The sequence below is a fragment of the Furipterus horrens genome, unplaced genomic scaffold, assembly GCF_987537825.1.
Source record: "Furipterus horrens unplaced genomic scaffold, mFurHor1.1.pri manual_scaffold_8, whole genome shotgun sequence".
NCBI lineage: Eukaryota > Metazoa > Chordata > Mammalia > Chiroptera > Furipteridae > Furipterus > Furipterus horrens.
In genome coordinates, this window is record NW_028327178.1 from 72,242,870 (window position 1) to 72,265,745 (window position 22,876).

The following is a 22,876-nucleotide window of genomic DNA, read 5'->3' on the forward strand; positions in this document are numbered from 1 at the left end:
CCGCCCGCCAAGATTTCAACAAGCCCCGGGAACGATCCACAGGTCCAGAGGAACTGAGCCATTTTCTGGCTTGCTTGTCGGAGACAAAAACTCTCGGGAGGGGGGCGTAGGGGGAGGGCTTTCCCAAGAGGCCCCAACTTTCTGTAGGGATGCCCTGGGAAGCGGACCTGGGGTTTACCTCAGAGTTCGCGCCCGAGGTGCCTGTGATGGGGAATGGTATTGAGGGTTGATCAAAAAAACGTCCTTACCTTTTTTTTTTTTAAGGGGAGGGGGAAGAATCAGACGTTAAATTCTTTTGCAAACATTCATGCCTAAGGAAGGGCTGGAACAAGCAGCCACGGCCGCCGGAACCGGTCGGACAGGTAGCGAGCTTGTTGACACCGTTATGTTGCAGGGCGCATGCTCACTCCCAAGTTTCCTGGTGCCTTTTCTATTTCACCTTATGAAACTTTTTCCTCGGCGTGGTCTCACCCACGGTTTAAGGCATAGGTGTCGTAGAGCCGGGAAGCTGGGAGTTGCCCTAAGTGCAGGAGAAAGACCGGGGCCGTGCTGAGGCAGGGGGGAGGAGGAAGAGGCCGGCTAGGCGGGAAGGTGGGCTCTGGCCGCCAGAAGCCAGGGACCCAGCCATCGCCGCCGCCCATAGCGGGGAGCAGCCGGGAAGAGGGGGCCGCAGTCTAGGGAGGGCCCCCACCATGCCCAAAGTCTTCCTGGTAAAAAGGAGGAGCCCGGGGGTCTTGGTCCGCAGCTGGGATGAGCTCCCGGACGAGGAAAGGGCAGATACCTACATCCCAGGTGAGCACCGCGCGGGGGCCGGGCCTGAGCTCCGGGCTCTTGGCGAGCGGGCGGACGTGACCGGATCCCCTCTGCTCACCGGCAGGGGCTGGAATCCCTACCCCCTGATTCTCTTCCAGAGGGAGTAGGAGGTCTCTGGGACTCGGGAAGACCGAGAGTGAGAGTCTGGGAAGCTCGGGGCATCGTGCTCCGCGTTCCACCTAGTGGGCGCCTCTAATTGCTGGCGGCGGGAACCGTTGGCTGCAGCCTGGGCCGAGGTGGCCCAGGAGGGCAGTGGGTTTGAAAGCCAACAGGGGCTACCCCCAGTCCACATCGTCATGGGGTTGCACAAGGATCCGTGGTCCCCTCTGGGGCTGGGTGCGTGGATGTCAGACCCCTCCACCCCCATCCCAGGGAGAGGAAACTTGGCGCGCGGGGTCCCTCAGTACCTCGTGGGCGCGGGGTCCGGGACCGAGAAGCGGCCCCTAGAACCCCGGGCTCACTCGGGAGGCCGACCTGGGGGCTCACTCGCCTACCCCTTCGGCGTTGCCCACTTGGCGAGATGCCCATGTCCTGGGCAGGGCGGCGGCGGCACGGCCCGAAGGTCAAACTACGACGGGCGCCCTAGTCTGACGCCGCGTGTCTGTGTGTTGCGGCTCGGCCCCTCCCTCCACAGTGAGCTTGGACCGTCTGCTCTGCGACCCCCCGGAGGACTGTCGCAGCGACGGCGGCAGCAGCAGCGGTGGCGGCGGCAGCAGCACGGGGGAGCCTGGAGGCACCGAGAGCAACTTGTCCCTGCGTGTCCCCGAGCACGAAACTCTGGAGCCTGGAGACGCCGAGGGCGCCGGTGGACACCTGGCGGCGAAGCAACGCCCGGTCGCTAGGTCGAAAATCAAGGTACGGTGCCGCCTCTACCCCCGCCGCCACCTGCACCACACCCTGGCGTCGGACTCCCGAGGGCCGCGCCCTTCGCTGCTGCGCCCGCCCTCGCACTCGGGCCCCGGGGCATTCAGCGAGCCTGCCCCACCGTTCCTGCACCTGCCCCTGGGCTGTGGCCAGGCGCCTCTGCGCGTCCTCTCGCCGACAGTAAAGCCAGCTGTCTGTGCTGTTTAGCCCCGGGGCCAGCGTCCCCAGCGGTACGCCGGTTGGCCACTGGAGCTACCTGAAAGGCTCAAGCGTAGCTTCCTTCCTCTCATTCTGTGAGCAATGCCCGAAAAATAATCAGGCAATCGGGGTTCCAGTGGTCGGAAAGGAGGGACCCAGACACCGGATCTCCACCCGCTGGGGCGCAGCTCCTAGCGCTAGGTGAATTCTGAACATTACATCCTTTCTTGCGTTTTGGAGGCAGTGGCGGCAGCTTGGCACACAGTGGGCGTCTCACAATAACAGCGATTCCCAGTGCCAATCATGGAGTGCCCGTTAGAAAAAGAGGTCTGTGCTGGGCACTTTAAATTTGTTCTGTCTCTCAGATTTTCTTGAATTAAAATAATAGCTAAATGAGTTCAACTGCAAATTGCCTCAATGCTGCGTCCCCAGTGATTTCGAGTGTTTGTTCCCCTCTATCACTGCGCTTCACCCTCCACTTCCCCCGTACCCCAGCCTTCTAGAATAGTTGGTAACATCTTACCCGGACGCCCATCTGAGATTCAATGATTGCCTGCTCAAAGGTATCCCCTACCCCCTAGGTTAAGGAATGTCATTCCACTGATTCACAGCCAGCTGGAGTCAGGGAGTGGTGTTTTAAGAATTACAGAAACCCAGTTCCTAGCCGGAAGAGCTAGAATGGGACCCTTTGCAGGCTCCGGGCCCTCGGTGTAGGTGATAATTCTTGGGCGTTCCTGCTGTCCCACTGTCTGGGGTGGGGTGAAGGAGGATAGGGAGAAGGAACTCTAGCATCTGTTTAGGATTGGGAAAGCTTCCGTTATTTTTCTCTGGAGTGGCCTGCTTTCCCCTGTGCATATTCCAGGCTCCAGGGGCTTGGCTCGGGGGTGGTGACCTGGGGAAGATCCCTAGCGTTTGCTGTGTTTTAGGAAAGTCTCGTTATTTTACCTGGGAGAGACCACCCCTCCCCTATACATATTTCTGATTCCTTGCACAGAGGGCTTGGCTGGAGGTGGGCTGGGGTGCATTTGGTTATGAATTGAGGCTAGAGGCCTGCTCTGGAATCCTTAGTGAAGATATATTTAAAGGATGCTGCCGACTAAGGCATGCTGCTTAGTGTTAAGGGTTCTGCTGAGGTTCAAAAGTAAGCTAGTCTGAGGCTTTTGTGGACTAGATGGGGTTAAGTGGGTGGGCTCAGTTTGCCTGAGGCTGGTAGCTCTGCCCTCCAGGAAATTCTACTGTGTCCCACTTGCATATCTATCACCAGAATGGGAGGACAATTGCCACATTGTTTTGGAATGGATTGTAGACAGTTTGCCCCTGGATGTCCAGATTACCCTCTAGAAAAAGTGGCAGAGGAAAAACATTCAGGAGAGCTTCTTTTTTTTTGCTACCCCAGCCAAACAGCACCATTTAAGCTCTGGCTTAAGGAAATGAATAAACTGATTTTATTTCCTTGATCACTGCCTATGTGCTGTCCTGGGAAGGGGGTTGGGCATAGAGTTTGCCCCTCAACTGTTAACATAGTTTAAGGAGGAGTGTTCGGTTGTTTACTGAGGACAGTCAGGTTTCTTCTCCCTCTCAGTTTCTACCCACAAATAGGAGACATTTTGGCATCAGGATGCTTCGAGCCTCCAGAATTATTAAGCGTGATATTGGCCATTTTCAATGGACTGGCCAAATTGCTTCTGATTTAGCATATCGTGTAACTCTAGAATTCTATGCAAAGCACACTGAACTCTCTAAGAAATAGTTTTCTAACCAGAAGTCAAAAGCTTCTCAAAGAGGAGGAGGAGGCTCGTACATGATGCATTATTTTAATGACTTTTCAATGACTTGAAGACACTTGGCAGTTGGATGTTAGGATCAGACGAAGGGCAAGTGTGACCTGCAGAGAGCAGCAATATTCCATCTACAAGTATGGAGTGCCTGCTGTGTACCAGGAAGTCAGGATGCTCCCACCCTAGTGTTCCAGAATCTTTGGACAGTAATTGTTAAGCTTCTAGGCTCTAGCTTTGTTACATCTTAGCTAGCTATGTAACCTTTGACAAATTGCTAATCCCTCTGGGCCTCACTTTCCTTGTATTTAAAAAGGGGATAATAATGATAGTTATAGAATGAAGATAAATGAGTTATGAGTGGAAGATGTAGGTGCCCAGGAACTCGAGCTAGAATTATTTGGGTTGGTGGGGAGACTCAAATATTAATTATTAATTCTACTATGGGAATGTGAATGCTAATGCAGAAGCACAAGCAAAGATGTGATAAATTCTGAGTGGGGCAAGGTTTCTTAGAGTGGATTTGAGGCCTACAGAGAAGGGGAGAAGCAGGCTTCAGGGTGGTGTGGGTCAGCCCAAAACTTGAATAAGGAAAGGATTCTGCTATGGTGGCTGCAGGATGGGAAACTGCTGGGGTTGGAGAAAGCTGAAGATGAGAAGCCTGAAATGTAGCTAGTACAGGGTGGAATGGTATGAAGGCTAAGCCAGGAAGTGTGGAAGTTCCCTTGGGGGTGTGGGAGGGTCTCTGAAAGGTTTTTGAGGAGCAAAACCTCTGTTAGGTCTATGTTATCAGCTGTGGTTGGGGGTATGTGATCTGTTCTGTGCCTCAGGTCCCTGATGTGTAAAATGGAGAAATAATAGAATCAGTCTCTCAGAAATCTTGTGTAAATTAAATGAGATAATGGGTACAAAAATGTTTAGCACTTTTTGTGTATATATTTACTGCCCAGTAGGAAGTTAGCTGACAATGGCATGATTTATAGCAGTATTTTGTTGGCTATACAGTAAGAACAAGGGATTTGCTAATCTGATTGTGCTGATCTGGAGAGCAGACAAGTAATAGGTGCCAGTTAAGAAAACTGTTTTTGTCCTAGCCTAGCTGTCCTTTGACCCCGTGCCTTAGGATAGGTTATGAAATTGTTTCCTTACTACTGAGGATTTTCTAATTTACAAAACAGATTGGTGTGGGAAAATGTTCATGCCAAAGGTTCAGGTCACTTTAAGTCCCTTTTGTGCTGGACCCATTTGCAGGTCTCCAGCTGTGGGGTAGAGACACCCCCCTCCAGTCCCAATCACCACTGTCCTTACAAGGCTTATCAGAAACAAAAGTAACTCTGAAGTTAAGTCTTTTAGTTGACTAATGTTATTTCTTCTTGACTCAGTGCAGTTGGTGGGACCCAGGTGCAGGTATGGACTGGGAAGTGAATGTCTTCTTACACCATCCCATTCTTTTCTTTCTTCCTTTGGTTTCTCCTAAGGGGTCATCAAAAGAAATGAGTTTAGAATTCTTCCAAAATATTCTTGGCCTTTTATGTGGCTCTGTAGCCCAAGTTTTCCAGTAGTGATGGATGTGTGAATGTAGTCTTTCTTGTTTTTATTATGGAAATTTTCAAAGGCAGAGTACCTGTCACCTGGCTCCAACAATAATGAACCCATGGCCAGTCCTGTCCATCTATGCCCAGTCCACCCCTTGATACTATTTTGAAATAACTTTCAGCCATCATAAATATTTTAGAATGTGTCTCTAATAGATAAAGACCAAAATACATTATTATACCACATTAACAATGCTGTTCACATTACTAATTGTCTCATAAATTCATGCTTTTTCTTTCAGTTTACTGAATCAGGTCAATATAATGTCCAAACATTGTAATTGATTGATATAGCTTTCAAGTATTTTAATTTATATATATTTTTTCTCCCTCTCTTTCTTATTTAACTGTTGAAGAGATGGCTATTTGCTTGGTAGGGTTTCCAGCAATCTGGATTTTGCAGAATGCATCACTGTGGTGTCTAACGCTTCCTACTCCCCTAACTTTTCTTTAAATGGTAGTTGGATCTGCAGCTGCACCTCCAAAATTGTAGCCATAGTCACATGTAACTACTTAAATTTAAATTAAGTAAAACTGAAAATCAAATTCCTTAGTTGCATGACCCATATTTTAAGTGCTCAGTAGCCATGTTTGATTACTGCATACTGTATTGTACAATGCAGGTTAGAACATTTCTATTATCACAGAAAGTTCTGTTGGACAACTAGATGCTTGATCAGGCTTATCTTAACTAAAATTTGTCACCATGGGGGGTGTCTATTTCCATCAAGAGGTACATAATGTTTGGTTGTCTCTTGGTGATGTTAGCAACTATTGATACTCAAGGTCTAAATATTTTAGGTTATTAGTAGAATAATATTCTAATTCTGTCCCTTATTTATTAGTTGAAATTCTTCTGTAGAGAGATACTTCTCTTTGTCTACTATTTGATTTCCCAGTGAGACAGTTCATTTAGGAAAGGTAAAATAAGATTTCCTTTATTTACCAGTTTTCAGGATAATCGGTTCACTAAGGTTCTCTAGTGATGGCCAATTAATTTATTTTTAAATATTGTTGTAAATCGTGAATTTAAGTAGTTTTATAAAAACCCATCCCTTTGATATTTGGAAGGGAATATAAGCACTGTCCCTAATTGTCCTCTTTCTCGCAAGACAGAACTCGATGCCCCTTTTCCTGCCTCCATTGTAAGACACCGATCATCTCCTTAACTGCACATTTGGCTGGCCAGACTCCTCTTGATCTCAAACCACCAAAGGGAAGGAGCAAGCCCCTACTGGGCTTGTATCTTTAGCACCCGGTCAGCAATGCCTGATTCATAGGAGGACATAAGTCAACACAGAACAAAAGTATAGGCAGGGAAGGAGTCAACAGTCCCTAGATGTAAGTGATAATATTTGGAGGAAAATAGGAAACAAGAAGAAAAGGGAGATCTTGGGGAAATGCTTGAAAGGGATGCTAGAAAAGGTTTAAATTAATCTAAAGGGGAAAAAAGGAGGAATAGGAGAACAATACATGTTAACTGCATCAGCTTCTAATACAAATATAGGTGAAGTGAAGTGGGTTTTTATTGTTAGAAGGGACTCCATGGGTTTAGTTACAGAAAACAGAATCCACTGTAGCTAGCTTAAGCATAGAATGGTTAATTATAGGGTACTAGATGGACTAAAGAAAGACCAGGCTGAGCTGCACTGCAGAACTAGGCAACCTAGGGAGCTGCAGCTGCTGTCTGCTCATGCATCTTGATGCTTCTGCTAATGCAGAGTGTAAAACAATTACCGTGTGCCTTCCTCTGTTCAGTTAACCCAGGTCCAAATTTAAATCTTCTGATAATGCATGTAATTCGTGTAATTCAAGTTCCTACTGGGCTACATCTAAGGAGTCTGGGAAATGTAGTTTTTATCTTACTGGCCTCTCTAGTACAGGAAAGCTCAGCAGAACAGTAGGAATAGAGGCTGAATGTGTATATATAGGATCCACTACAGGGATCTTTAAAGTTTATGTGGTCCAGTCTCCTTATTTTGAAGGGGAGAAAGGTAAAAACTAGAGAGGTTTTGTTGAATTCCTCACAGTCGTTAGTCACAAAAGCCAACCCAAGGATCCTTAGTCTTTTAATGTTATTGTATTGCATTGTGGGAGGTATCTTTTAACACTTTAACCATTAGCGTTGACAGTCTGACATAAAAGAATTTGAAGCTGTTTCTCACCGTATGAAGCAAACAACCAGGTTCTTCCCTCCCTCTCCCCTAAGTTCAACTGTAGGCACAAGTTTGGCAGACAAACCACTTTCAAAATCTCAGTGTAGGCACCTGTAAGTCATATGGCCATGGGCAGTTTACAGCTCTTTGAGCCTCAGTTTTTTCTGGATTATAAAGGATATATCCCCTTCATCATCTCTGAATTTGAGAAGGTTCTCCGTTGCCATGTAGTGGGGTGGTGAAGCCTAAAGAAATGGTACATGGAACCAGAAAAGGAATTTTTACCCCAGAGAAATTAGGCAAATATGTTTTAAGTACTCTAGCATAGCAAATGTGTCAGTGGAAATCTTGTCCATTTGACCATCAGAAGGCAGCCTGGGCTCACAATACCTTCCCATAGAAAATAGGACCATTAATTTAATGAATTTGTTTGGTGGAAGCATCAAGAGAAAATAAATGATTTTTTATTTTTACTTTAGAAGTTTGATAGGTAAGTGACCTTAGCCAGCTTTTAAGTTGGTCAGAGGGCCAGGTGAAGTCTCTACCTCCCCAAATGCTCCTGTAGTTTTCAGCAGCACTGATACAATGATTGGTTTGTTTCTGTTGCAGAAGCCTGTGTTTTAGAAAAACTAGAGGGGACTTTGTGTGAAAGCCGAGATCCTGCAGAAAACAGGACAGCAAGCAAGATAGCACCAAGCTATGGGGTTGAAGAATTGCTTGCTCTGTCTTCATTTTTCTTGCCCTAAATTAATCTCCAGATTTATGTTATCTCCCACCCTCCATGGTAGCTTCCTCACTTCATTAATAAACCTTTGCAAAGTGTTAATTTTGGTTAAGAGTGAGACTATTAAGCTTTTCAGAAGGTAGCATGGTATAAATACCACCCCTGGCAGGTCTAGAGCAGTACCCTGTAATTAAATACATTGATAATATCTGTATCAAAACACATGAATATTGACACCAAATGGGATAGAGTCTGTGTGTAGTTCCATGTCCTCTTAGCTCAGGTTTCATTGCCAAAGGAGATGGGAGAGAATGTCATTTTTTAGAGCCTTTTGGACCTCTGTTTCACATGAAGGACTAGGGATTTGTGGCTCACACTGAAGGTTAATCCCCTTTTTCTTTCATTCAAAAGCCAAATGGATAAACAAGGTGTTTTGACCAATTGATGTTTAGTTAGGATCACAGCATTTTGGAGCTGCTCTAACTAAGAGTTAGGACTTATCCAACACCATGTTCTTTAAAGCAGCTTTGTAAATTTAATTCCTTAATAATCCCATGAGGCAAATCATTATTATCTACATTTTACTGGTGATGAAATTAAAGTTTAGAGAGGTTGAGTAATTTGTCTACATCCCACAGTCTGTAAATGGCAGAACAGGATTTGAACTTAGGAAGTTGGAAAATAGACTCTGCTCTTGGCTTCTTATACTGCTGTAGAGTTCACCCAATACCATTTTGTTATTTTTACATGTGGGAAATTATGGCCCGGGATATTACATGACATCCCACAGCTAACCAGGAGTAGGTTTTTATTTGATCCTCAGCATTTCTGTCTCAACATTCCACTCTCATTCTGTAACTATGATGACTAAAGTATAACTAGTTTTGGTCTACTTGCAGAGTACAGTAGTAACAAAGTACGATTAGTTAACCCTATCTTGAAACTTTAGAACATGGAGTGTTAGGTATAAACCTTTGTAAACATGGTAAAGATGACCTAGTGAGCAGACATGAGCCCCAGGAGGAATTGCTGGTCCTCTGGCTCATAGGATGTCATTTCAGGAATCAAATGTGTCTTCTGTCTTATGCAGCCCATCTTGGGATAGAACATTCAGAAATGTGGCAGATCTTGTGTTGTAGAGAGTATGTGGTACATCTGTTACTATTCCACTTAATTTATTGCTGCTTCACAAATAACACACCAAATTTAGCACCTTAGAATAATGTACATCATTATGCCTTCTAGTTCTGTGGAATGCCTCCCCTCTGCTGGGCAGGTTTTCCTTGCGGGTTCTCTTGCTATTGCAGTTAGATGTCAGCTGGGGCTGGACTCTTCGGAGGGTTTGGACTGGGCTGGACACCAACAGGGCTCACTCACATGGCTGGCAATTGATACTCTTTCCTGTTTCCAGCTGCTTTGATTAAATGATTCTTATTTTTTTTTTAAACAAGTTCCTTTTGATAGACACATAGGTAGTTTCCAGTCTTTTGCTATTACAGACCACATTTCAAGGCAGAAAACGCGAAATTCACTCTATGAGATATATTTCACATGTAGAGATTTATCCTACACACATCCATTCCTTTCTTTCTGAGCTGTGAACTAGTCTGGCAGAAGCTGGCTTCATCAGCCATGATCTTTTGCCATTTAATTAGCTTTGCATCTTGTTTCAACAAGGCTCTTTTAAAGCTTTGAATATATAATTTACTGTGTGGTAGCTAGGTTGGTCATAGATGTGTACAGGTGGCAAGTAGGACTTCATGAATCGGAGCATGTACTTTAGGGGAATTCCCTAAATAAGCCACTCTGTGCTCAGTTTTCCATGCTATGAAGTGGGGGTGTGTCTGAAGGTGGAGAAACTAAAAAAATTGCCTATGCTGAGGCATATTTGGAGAACTTCTCTTTTGGCTCCAAGTAAACTAGAGGAAAACTCTCCCTGGGAGTGTGGTGCTCTCATTCTCCATCCCTTCTCCCCATTGTCATTTTCTCTTTGTATTAAAAAATTCTCTATCTTTGTCAGATGACCCACTGGACTGGACTTGCTTCAGTTGTCCCTAATCTCCCTTCTTTCTGCCCTTCAAGATTTTATTTTTTTTCAAAGAAAATAATGTCAGTCATTTTTTAAAATCCTATACTATATTAGAAGGTATCTAAATTACATGCTAAGCATTTTAAAAATAGGAATTTACCAAAAGGATTAACATAAACAAGAGGTCAGGTTTGAACTATAGTTGGTGAGTGCTCAGACATATTCTACAAGGACTTTCAAAAGACAGTTCTAGCTACATGTTTTTAATCAGACTTACCAGGGTCAATTGTCTATATTGTTTTATTAGCCCCTCTTTACCTCTCAAATGACTTTCATCCTATGTAGCTTAGGCCTTGAGAAGCTCAAAGTACTCAGGGAGGCAAGATCAGAACGGGGACTACCCAACAAGGTAATGGGAATACAAAAGCCTTGGGCATAGCTCGGTCTCCCTGAGGCTGAGTATCAGGTCCTGCCCCTTTGGGGAACACATGGCAGAGGTGGGGTGTGAAGCAGTTGGAGGCCTAGGATGACCACCCATCTGAGTCATCAAACTCAACCCCTGTACCTGTCCTCTTCCAGTGCCCCTCCACCCCTCTTTGAATAGAGTCAGCTCACCTCCCTCCAAGGTAGAGCCCTAAGGTGCACCCTGCCCTTCTCTGCTACCACAGCTCTCTTCATTAACTGCTTTCCTGGGACTCAAGCTAGCTGTATGAAACCACATACTGTCCCCCCGTTCCATGCCGCCCTCTCCTGGAATATTCTTTGCCATCCCTCCTCTCTTTCTCCTCACTTTTGCCTAAGGAGCTCACTTCTAGAGACACCTTCCCTGTTGCTGTATGTCAGGCGTAGGTGCCCCTTTGAGGTGTGCATTGTTGCACCTGGGCTTCCCAGATGTCAATGGCCTGTTGACTGGCCTGTAGATGTTTGTCTAGGGGTGGACTGGCAACTTATTGGAGACAAGTTATCCTGTGACTGTACTCCCTCCAACTCTGAGCACAGGGCCTGTTACAGATCAGGCACTAGTCAGTCAGCTGAGACAAATTAAGCTCCTAGGCTCAGGCCACTTAGCTGAGGACAACTGATGAACTCTGAAGAAGCATTTGTGTGTAATGAAACCTTCTGGAATGAGGTGGAATGAAGTACTGAACTGCGTGAAGGCCAGTGCTCCAGCCTCATATCTCAAGAGTGGAGCTGGTTAGAAATGCAGAGTGTAGACCCCACCAGACCTTCTGAATCAGAACCTATGTTTTAGTAAGACCCCCAGGGGATTCATGTGCACTCTGGATTTGAGAGGCAGTGGTCTTGCAGGTCAGACAACAGTGCAGGCAGGGGCTGCAGTAGTTAAAGAAGTTGCGTCAGGGATGCAACAGTTGAACTGGGTCTCAGTGGAGGGCAACACCCAAGGTGGACGAATGGAGGAGGGTATTTGAGACTAGGAAGATTTCAAGCCAGGGAAGGCCCAACTCTTCTTGCTAATGATATCTCTCTGAAAATACATTTTTAAGGCTCTTTTATGAGTAGAATTTTGGCAGAGCAGTTGGGTCATTCTAAAGGATCTGACTTGGTAACTAGGGAACTTTTGATGAATATATTAGATCTGGTGTTTTTCACTATATAATTATAGATTCAGTTTTCTTTCTTAAGAGTTGGCAAACATGGCTGAGAGCATACTGGAGTGGAAGCCCAGAGCCTGCAATTTGGTTGTGGTTTTACTGGTAATGAAGCTGTGGGATCCCTGCCAAGTCACTTCCCAAAATTATTTTTTTTTGTTCATAATTTTGTGCATCATGATTTTGTGCGTGCCTCAGCTAGTCAATTTTATTCCAGGCAGCATTGGTTGAGGTCATTCACTCAGCTGGTGGCAGCCACAGCTTGGCTAGAAGGTCCAGTGCAGCTTTATTCATACCTGGCACCTCTGTGCTCCTCCATGGGTCCTTTTGCTCTTCACATGGCTGCTTGGGCTTCCTCACAGCATGGTGGTCTTGGACTTGTAGCAAGGCAGCTAGCTTCCTAGAGGGAGACCATGTTGAAGCTGCATGGTCTCTTAATACCTGGAACTGACACATTATTTCTACATCCCTGTTGGTCCACGGGGAGAGGAAATAGCCCCCATCTCTTGATGGATATAGCAGCATGCAGGCAAGGGAAGAAAGGAATTGACTATGACTGTCTTTGGGGACTTTCAACCACAGGTTTCATGTCATCAGGAGCTAGACTCCTCCATTCTTTCTGCTCTTCCATCCTCAGCACTGGCTTTCCTCTGTGGTACAGGGAAAGAGTAAAGAGAGAGAAGGAAACATCTCTCTCCCACCCCTTACAAAGAATATATTTCATTAGCCAGGTAGTCAAAGAGCCAATACTTTCTGGGAAATGCAGATGTTTGTCTGGGGGCTGGAAATCAGAGGTCTGTTCTAAGGAAGAAGGGGAGAATAAATGTTGGGAGGAGCTGCCAGTTGTTCCATCTTCCCCAAAGCCAAAACCTGCTTGGAATTTTTAGGAGGCAGAAGCCCTAGCCAGACCAACCCTAAAGATTTAGGGAGGTAGACTCCCATAGTAAGCTCCTGGGATATGCCACCAGCACTGTGGTCCTCACAGCCTCTCTCTCTGTCCCAGTTCACCACAGGCACATGCAGCGACTTGGCAGTTCACAGCTGTGACCTGTGTGGCAAGGGCTTCCGCCTACAACGTATGCTCAACCGTCACCTCAAGTGCCATAACCAGGTAAAGAGGCACCTGTGCACCTTCTGCGGCAAGGGCTTCAATGACACCTTTGACCTAAAGAGGCACGTCCGCACACATACAGGTGAGGAAGGGGTGTGTGCTTAATTTTAGTCTTGTTTTCCTGACCAATAGTTCCTCTTGTTTCTTCCCCACCAAAGAACCAGGTTGGCAGCATGAAACAGTGGTGTATTTCTGGAAAGATCACGGCATGGGGCATTTGGGCCCGCCCATCTTGGTTTATCTCCTGGCTATGCCACCTTCCAGCTATATCACCTTGGGCCCGCCAGCCCCCTTTCTTAACCTGTTTTTGCCCCTGTAAGATGGGGATAATGATACAAGTTTTAGCATAGCTCAAGACAAGTCACTGGCTGGAGGTGTTCTGAGAATTGTGATGGGGGCACATCCCAAGGCTATCAATAGACCCATCAAGTGAATGCAAATCTAAACTCATAGACAGCTAACCCAAGGGCTGGTGGGAATTGGGACCATTTATGCAGTCATTTGTCATTGGTTGTCCTGGAGAGTTTCTCAGCTTTTCATCTTTGTCTGAGGATATCCTTGAGAGCATGGCCTATTTCTTCTTCTCCTGGTTTGTTCTATGGTCACTTTCTCCATTTTGTCCTTTAAGTAAAGTGAAGAGGGCTCAGGGAGCATTGCTGGCTGTTGGGAAGGTACCAACATTTGGAGTAGACATCTGATGGAGCTGCCTCATCGGTGCCTGAGTTAATTCCCTGTTGATGGTGAATTAACCAGGAAATATTAGGGACTGACTGCTTCTCAGGGAAGAGTTTGCAGATTGTCACTGGTGTAGTAATTAAGAACTCTAGATCTGAATTAGCTGACTATGTAAGCAGTTTATTTGGGAGATGGTCCCAGGAGGCACAGTGAAGAGAAAACAGCCAATAAGAGTGATTTAATGAGAGGTTACCACTGTGGGCAACTGGTGCTCAATTCCACTGGAGTTCCTCTGAGAAATATATAGAATGCACTCTATAATTGCTCCAGGAGTGAGAAAGCTAGGGTATTGATCTATCAACCCCCATCCCTCTTTGCTTGGGGGTTCATTCTAGGACCCTCAAGACCTAGGCAGCCCTCGACCTCTAGCCCCTTGCAGGCCTCTTAGGTTTCCTGGGGAACATCCTCAGGCAGGAGATGCAGGAAGCCATTGGCCTTATAGGAACTACCTGAGATGACCTGGCAGGAGGCTTGAGGGATTTGGGTGGAGGATTCGGTATGCTGAGGGGATTTGGGTGGGTGGTTGATAATGTCTTCCCAGGTACTGGAAGGGTTAGCAAATGAGGGGAGTGGGTTGGCAGAGAATGGAGATCCTGCAAAGGGTTACACAGTTTCCCCAGATGGCAGCAAGCCATGAATGGTCACTTTCCTTCATACCAGGCCCTCAGCGTTTATCATCTTATCTGAATCAACCTCGAAGAGTTGGAGCTGTAGTTACACTCACTTCGCAGATGAGAACAGGCCAGGGAGCTAAACAACCAGAGGTGGGGGATCTGGGAACCAGATTGACTGGTTCTGAAGTTCATGTTCATGTGTCTTTTATATAATCCCATTCTCTGCCCCTTTTGCCTCCCATTGTCTTCCTTAGCATTATCCCTAAGACTGGGGCCTCACCAGCCTTCCCCATTTCAGTTTCTAGAAGCCTGCTTGCTCTTCAAGAAGGTGAGATAAAGGAGGAAACTCAGACCTGGTACAAACTGCACACTCCAGTCTGGGGTTTAGCAGGTTGCAGAGGAGCCTGAGCATGTATATTCAATGGTGTCTAGATGTCCTCTGCTCACAGAGTGAGCAAGAAAGGGGATGGCTTATACTCCCTTCACCACAGACTCCTCACTCCTCCATCTCCTGCTACTAAAAGGTGACTTTTAGGAACGGCTGAAATCATTGAAGTTGGTGAATAAAAATGCCTTCCATCTGATGCTTTCCCAAAGGGCTTCACACAGTTTATCTCATAAAGGGAGCAGCTGATATTGAGGAGGCATCTAGGAATGAGAAAACCTGCAGCCACACTGGCCAATATAACTACTGGCCATTTGTGGTTGCTGACCTGCCAAAATATGGCTAGTTCTATTGACACATGCTATAATTATAAAACTGGGTTTCGAAGACTTAATGTAAAATATCTTAATGTTAATGTTAAGTTCATTTTGAAATGGTAATATTTGGATATATTGGGTTACACAAAATCATTAAAATTAATTTTACCTGTTTCTTTTTACTTATTTTAATGAGGGTGCTAGACATTTTTAAATTATGAAGTGGCTTGTATTCTAATTTCTGTTGGATAGCACTAAGATCATTGAAATCTACGGATAACTTTTTGAAAATTTTAATCATAATTTTGACTCTTAAAGTGATCAACAAACAGAATTATAAAAATATCTTCAACCTGTTTTCCCTGCCCTGGTTTATTTTCTGATGGTGACATGCCTTTGAGTAATAATGAACCAGAAAGAGGAACCAGGGCGTTTACCAACAAATTAATTGGGGTATGCTGCTGTGCCTGGAGCTAGAGAAACAGACCTGGCCTTCTGGTGTGAGAGACCTGCCCTGCCATCTCATGAGCTTTGTGCAAAAGAGATAATACATAAAATGAGCAAAAGTTTGGGATTTTCAGGCTTTTTTTTTTTTTTTTTTTTTTTTTTTTTTTTAGTTTATTGAACAACCTCCCTGTTTCCAAAAGTTCTCACCAGAATTCTTTGTTGGTCTTGTCTTTGATTGAGTTGTAAATGTTGGATTTTTGCTTTTTTTTAATAAAAGATTTTATTCACTTATTTTTAGAAAGAGGGGAAGGAAGGCAAAAAGAGAGGGAGAGGATAATCAATGTGTGGTTTTCTCTCATGCACCCCTACCTAGGAACCTGGCCCGCAACCCAGGCATGTGCCCTGACTAGGAATCAAACTGGTGACCCTTTGGTTCACAGGCCAGCACTCAATCCACTGAACCACACCAGCCAGGGCAGATTTTTGCTTTTGACTATTAAGTGAATGCTGTATTTAGACTAAAAGCAAAGATATGAACACTGTTAACACAAATACAATAGACAGTTGAGTGAAGGGTATGTTTTCTCATAGTTGGATAGCCAGGCCACAACTGATTCAAAGACGACTCTGGGATCCCAGGACCCTTCTGAGATTATAGCTACAATATTGATGAGGTGGGTGAAGACAGTGGGATAGAGAATCAGGATTAATCCCCCCTGCCCCCATCTCTTCCTATGCCCTGTTACTACTGAGGGGACAGGGCAACTAAGGAAAGACTCAAAACACAAGAAAACATCTTGGAAAACATCCAGGGAAACCAGAGCCTAAAAATGTCTCACCTTAATATTTAAGCAGATGAAAGAAAAGATTAAGACATCTTTTTTGGATGTGACTTCTCCAAGAGAAGAGTAAATCAGAGGAGTGTGTGTAAGATGGGGAACAGGGATGTTAGGCAAATGATATCTGATTCAAGACTGGAAGAGAGAAACTAGAACAAAACACCTCCTCCATAACAGTTTATGAAAATATTTCAGCAAACAAATGGCTATTTTCATCCAAATTATCTTAGGTTGGGTTCCCTAAAAGCACATTCTGAGATGATGATTCTTATAAAATGATTTCTTGAGGGAGATCACTCAGAAGAAACCTATAAGGGAAGAGGGAGTGGGACAGGGTAGAAGATGGAGCGGAGCAGGACTGTGCCCCCAGCTGGCATCCAGCTCTGGCCTTATCCTGCTGTGGTTCCTGAGTGTAGACAGCATCACAGCCTTGTCCTGTCTATAGGCAATCGGTAAACATTTCCACACCATGTCAGTCAAAGGACTGCCTCTTTCCTGGGCGGGGAGGCCAATTGCTCAGTGCCCATTCCTTGGAGAAGGGGGCAGCCAGATACTGTTGGCTCACTAAGCACATAACAACTGGGGAACGGTGCGCTGGCTCAGAATAGGGGTTTGGAGTGGGGACCAACAGCATCTGCTACACACATAATAGAGCGACTTGCTCTGTACAAGTCGACAGGATCACTGAGGCCAACATAGGAAATTATGGCTGTTGATCCACCTCAGGACAAAATGGATAGAGGGGTCAGGGTGCAGGTGGAGGCATGAGCTTTAAAGAAACCAATGCATATTCAGTTCAAAGCCCATGAAAAACATCATGGGCCAGGTTTTAGAGAATATTCTTTTGGATTTAAGTGTTTAGGTTGAACCAGCTGGGATGCATTCTAAGAATAGCCATCCGTTAAAGGAATGGTTTGCTTATGGTGGGAGGAGATCTGTATTTGAGTAAAAAATAATACTACCAACACTCGCTTGTGCCAGGCTCTGCACTCTGTCTACACCCTCACTACTCAAAGTGTATGTCGTCCATGCACCAGCAGCACCAGCAGCCCCTGGGAGCATATTAGAACTGAAGAAGCACATTTATTGAGGGTCACATGTCAGGTGTGGACTGGGCATTGGTTATGGTATGACCAGATGTGCCAGGCTCATCAAACAAGTACAGCTTTTATTGAAACTATTTCATTTTTCTCCTTTGTGTAATGACTACTTATTCTGTAAAAGACTTCAGCCAATGTAAAAGCTCAGTCTTTCAGAGGCAGGGTGCCAGGGGATATACACCATGTTGGTTACAACCTTACAACTCTGATAGTAATAGAGGAGTTGGTTCAAGGTTCCTGCCATTCTTGGGGAGGCTTCAGAGTTCCATAGGAGAAAGTGAGGAATTCCCATTCTGAGGTCAGGGATTTTGGGAGGGGGCAATGGCTGAAAGGGAGTATTTGCCCCACCCCCTAGGTTGCCTTCTGCCTTATCTTCATCAGCCACATTGAGAGGGACAGAAGGCAAACAAATCCCATTTTGATTGAAGAGGAAACAATAGTGTATTTGTTTGTAGCCTAAAGGGAAGGCTTGACTGGATTGGAAAAAATGCAGATTGGGAGAAGTTTGGAGTGGGGCAGATGGAGGAAAAAGGATAAAGTATCCTCTGTCTGTAGCCAGTTGAATTTTGTCTCATGAGATTGCCTCTCTCACCCATCAAATTGTATCTCCTCTATTTTATTTTGACTTCCTTTTTAGCTAAAAATGTAACATGAAAGGGGAAAAAATTACAGAAAAAAAGTAAGCCTCTCTCCCCATGCCCATGTTCCACTCCTGAAAATAAACCACCACTTAATTAAAAAAAAATTTTCCGGAAGTTTTATTTTATTGTTTCATGTTTTATTTATTTATTTTTAGAGAGGGGGGAAGAGAGAGAGAAAGAAAGGGAGAGAAACATCAATGTGTGGTTGCTTCTCACATGCCCCAAACTGGAGACCTGGCCCACAACCAGGCATGTGCCCTGACTGGGAATCGAACCAGCGACCTTTTGGTTCATAGGCCAACGTTCAGTTCACCGAGCCACACCAGCCAGGGCTACACATTGCTTTTTTAAAAAAAATATATTTATGCTTTATTGATTATGCTGTTACAGTTGTCCCAATTTCTTTTCCCTTTGTTCCCCTCCACTCAGTGACCCCCCGTACCCCCAGTTGTCTCCCCCTTAGTCCATGCCCATTGGTTGTGCATAGAGTTCTTCTCAACATCTTCCTGCCTATTCCACTCCCTCCTACTATGCTTCTTAATTCTCGTACCATCTCCCTCTCTTTCCCCCTTTCACCTTCCCTGCTAACATCTTCCCAAAATGTTCCCCATACCTATAATTCTTTTCCCCCATACCTATAATTCTCTCGTCGCCTACTTGTTTTGCGTTTGTTTTGGTTCCCTAGCTTTGATACAGTTTTCATTTTAATGTTCATAGTTAAGATCCTCTTTCTCCTGAACAAGGCCCTTTAACATTTCATATAACAGTGGTTTGGATCTGATGAACTCCTTCAGTTTTACTTTGTCCTGGAAGCACTTTCTCTGTCCTTGTATTCTGAATGACAGCTTCGCTGGATAGAGTAATTGTGGTTGTAGGTTTTTGCTTTTCATTACTTTGAATATTTCTTGCCAGTCCCTTCTTGCCTGCAGAGTTTCTTTTGAGAAATCAGCTGACAGTCTTATTGGGTCCTCTTTGTGTGTAACTCTCTTCTCTCTTGCTGCTTTTAAGATTCCCTCTTTATCCTTAATTTCTGACATTTTGATTATAATGTATCTTGGTGTGGTTCACCCTGGGTCCAGTTGTTTTGGAACTCTCTGTGCTTCCTGGACCTGTAAGTGTATTTCCTTCCCCAAATTAGGGAAGTTCTGCTTCATTATTTTTTCACATAATTTTTCAATTTCTAGTTCTTCTTCTTCACCTTCTGGCAACCCTATGATTTGGATGTTGGTCCGCTTATAGCTGTTCCATCGGTTTCTGAGCCTCTCCTCATTTTCCTCACTTCTCGTTTCCTCTTTCTGCACTGGTTGACTGTTTGTTCCTTCCCTATGTCCCAATTTGTTGATTTGACCCCTGGTTTTCTTTCCCTCACCACTAGTTTCATATGTGTTTTCATTCATTTCAGCAGGACTAACTTTCATTCCTTCCCCATCTTGTTTAAGATCTGCTGTTAGGTCTGTAAGCATTTTTATAACCAAAGCTCTGAACTGTGCCACAGAAAGATTTCCTATCTGCTGCTTCATTAGATTAGATATTTCCTGGCTGGTTAACTGCGTCACCGGGAACTCTATTATGATCTGTGTCATCGTGACAGTTTTGTGTTTACTTTTGCTTCCTGGGCGGGGCTGTCACACCTCCTACACTATAGGGGGCAGAGCCCTGTGCACTCGTCACAACTTGTGGTGGCCCTTCTCACCACGCTGTGGCATTTTCTGTGGGGGTGGGGGTCCAAGATGGATTCCTGCTGTTCACTCTCCGCTGAGAGACTGGGAGCCTCCTCCTCCATCCCCACCCCCTCTGGGTCTCACAGTCCAAGGCAATAGGGGTCTGCCTTCCCCAGTGTTGGAATCGCAAACTGACGGGTCTGGTCTGTAGTCGGGGGTGTTTCCCAGGTGCTTCTCGCCTCCCCTTAAATACGGGTGTCTGTGCTTACCACCGTCCTGCCACAGTAGCCGCAGTAGCTGCAGTAACCACAGCTGCCGCTGCCAGCACAGCTTGACCTCTCTGCCCCAGCTTCACCCTTCCTACCCGTCCAGACAAGCACCACTTCTTTATAACTTCATATGTTGGACTTCCATTTATTTTCTGGAACTTCTGGTTATTTCTGGTTTTGCGGTAGTTGTATTCCTTCTTAGTTGTGGAGGGAGATGGAGTGTGTCAGTCTAGGCCTCCATCATGGCCGGAAGTCTCCTCCACATTGCTTTTTTAAAAAAAAATAATTTATTTATTTGTTTGTTTATTTATTTTATTTTTAGAGAGGGGGAAAGGAGAAAGAGAGGGAGAGAAACATCACTGTGTGGTTGCCTCTCACTTGCGCCTCCAACTGGGGACCTGAGGTGCAACCTAGTCATGTGCCCTGACTTGGAATCAAACCAGCGATACTTGGTTCGCAGGCCGATGCTCAATTTACTGAGCCACAGCAGCCAGGGCTCACATTGCTTTTTTAATGTACTGTATATCTTGGAGATCGTTCCACATCTGCACAGGTAGACACACACCTTACTTTTTTAATTGTCAGAGCATTTTCTAATTATGAGATTACAATATAGTTTCAAATATGGAGGCACCATCATTTTCCCTTTTCCCAAATGATGACACTTATTTCCAATTTCAGTATTTTCTCTTTTTTTTTAAACTTTATTTCAGACAAAACTACCATGAATATTCCTGTGTATCCTTTGCCTACCTGTGTAGTCTTTCTGTAGATGTTTCTGAAGTGGACCAAAGGGGAGACATTATGATTTTTTTATGGGTATTGTCACAGTACTTTCCAGAGAGGTTACCCTAAATATCCACTCCCAGAAGGAAGCCTGTAAGGAGTTCCTCACTGATGTTCATGTTTGGATCAAATTTAGTAAAAGAGAACTTAGTATAGCAAGGAAGGCAAGCAGAAGGCACCAATAATGAAGAATTTTCTTTGGTGATTTAAAGCTTGATTTTGATAGTAGAAATAGCAAATTTGAAAAGAAGAAACCTTTTTTGATAACCCAACACACAATATTTTTGGGACTAGGTAATATAGGCCTATGGGCACAACATTCAGAAGAGCAGACAATGAAGGAAGTCTCTTCTTTCCCTCCTCTCTCCACCTAATAACCACCATTAAAAAAAATTATCCCCCCTCATTTTTTTACTGTGAAATAAGTATTACATCCAAAAGTGCATACAAATACAAAATATGTACATATACAAAATATGTACAAAATATGTACCAATGTACATAAGTACAATAAAGAGAAACACTAAATACATCCCTACCAGTCAACTTATGAATGAAGTGTATTTGTGTTATTTTGAGCTGAATTATAAGCTCTTGCAGCTGTGTCCCATTGAGTACTTTGTATGTGCCAGACCTTTGCTTGTAAAGTCTCAGTTAACCCTCAGAGCAGCCTTACAAGGAGATATTAATATTATTCCCATTTTACAGGTAAGAAAACTGAAGCTTATGAGGGGTTTCCAACAATCTGAGCACTGACTTAGTTAATGAGGAGCAGATGTTTGATGCCTGGGTTTTCAGTGGCCTAGGACTCTTGCTATCTAAGTGTCAGTAGGTTAATGGTGTCTGGAGCAGGGATGGAGTCTTTCAGTGTCCCACTCCAGACATGGACAAGACTGGCCTTTGCTCAAAAGCACTAAGGTAGGTGAAGCCCCAATGTTGGGGAGGCCTTGGCATCCGTTCCCCTTGTCCAGGGCTCCTGTCTGGCCACCTTTACCTCCCACCCCTGAATTTGTGGAGGATGGGGGCTTCAGAAGACAGGGCTTGTTCCCAACTCCAGAGAGGGTCAACAAGGGGTTGCTGCATGATAGTGTCTGCCTATACCAATGGGTGAGGTGTGAATGCGGTATTTACAGAGAGAGGAGGGTAATCCAGTTTATAAAAGTCAGAATAACTATAACTAGAATTTTCAGGACCACTGTTTCCTTTCCATCTCTGTGTCTGTGAGTCACCAATCCTCCAAGCCAGGCTCATCCCCACCACTCCATGGGGGGGAAAAACCCATGCTGCAATAACCCCCATTCTCTTCATTGTCTGAAAGAGGCAGGGCTCTGAAATCTTGTAGTCTTTGCTGGGCAGGCCTTGCCAGGTGCTCAGCCCCAGGAAGATGCTTGGCTGACCTACTGAATGGAGAGAGGAAGGAGGCAAGACCCTGTGCTCACTGGAATTGGTCCTGGCATGTTGGCCTCTCCCTGGCCCTAGGGATCAGGCAAAGTAGAGCATCCACTTCCAGATGATTAAGTCTGGAAGCATCTATTTCTAGGAAGCTGGAGTTTGTTGCATCTAAGTTAAAGGCTGATGTCAGCATGCTGGTTTCCCCACATGTTTAGTTTAGATTTTTAAACAGTTTTTTTCCATTAACTATTGAAAGGAGCAACTGACCTCTGGGTGAATTTCTATTTTGATGGGCTGTGGGTTTGAAATCAGATTTGTTGCTTGATCTGCTAGAGGTGGGGGAGTCAGCTGCCATGTGGGCATACTATTCCTCTGGAAAGGTCTCATAGCCTTTAAATTTGTAGAAAACTAGATCCAAAGGTGTGAACTCTCATTATTCAATTTATTTCAAAATGTCTCTTAAACTCTGGCAGTTTTTCTAAAACGTGTGAAATATAATATAGACCTGCATTCTGTTTGAATAGGCTGGAGTAACATCTCACCATAACACTGTTCCAACACAGTTTTTATCACAGAGTGTTAAAGGAAATTATGTGTGTTTTTGATGTGGACTGGAAGAAAAATAAGTGGCTTGATTTATTCAGGTGGTTGGACAAGGATAGGGGAAATTTTTTTTTCCATTTTGACTTCTTTTATCATTTATATACATAAATAATCTTTATTCTTTATAAACAGACAGGGCTTTCTTGGCTTCCCTACCCCATCGACAACCCACCATTAAGGATTTGGTGACATTTAACCTTGAAGAGAAGACA

The 22,876-nt window shown here is 44.8% G+C and overlaps 1 protein-coding gene across 3 annotated transcripts in view; it reads left to right on the forward strand.

Annotated features, from left to right (window-relative positions):
- The first annotated feature begins 259 nt into the window (after positions 1–259).
- OVOL2 (ovo like zinc finger 2) overlaps positions 260–22,876 on the forward strand; it is a 33,743-nt gene continuing 11,126 nt past the window's right edge. The window contains exons 1-4 of one of the 3 annotated variants that reach the window (XM_090286013.1): positions 260–792; positions 1,448–1,668; positions 12,768–12,957; positions 14,271–14,989. In XM_090286013.1, coding sequence (XP_090142139.1) covers positions 693–792; positions 1,448–1,668; positions 12,768–12,957; positions 14,271–14,437 — 678 coding nt within the window. In that variant the 5' untranslated portion in view covers positions 260–692 and the 3' untranslated portion in view covers positions 14,438–14,989. Of the gene's footprint in view, positions 793–1,425; positions 1,669–12,767; positions 12,958–14,270; positions 14,990–22,876 lie in introns of those variants that run through there. The other 2 variants (XM_090286012.1, XM_090286014.1) reach the window with 2 other exon arrangements.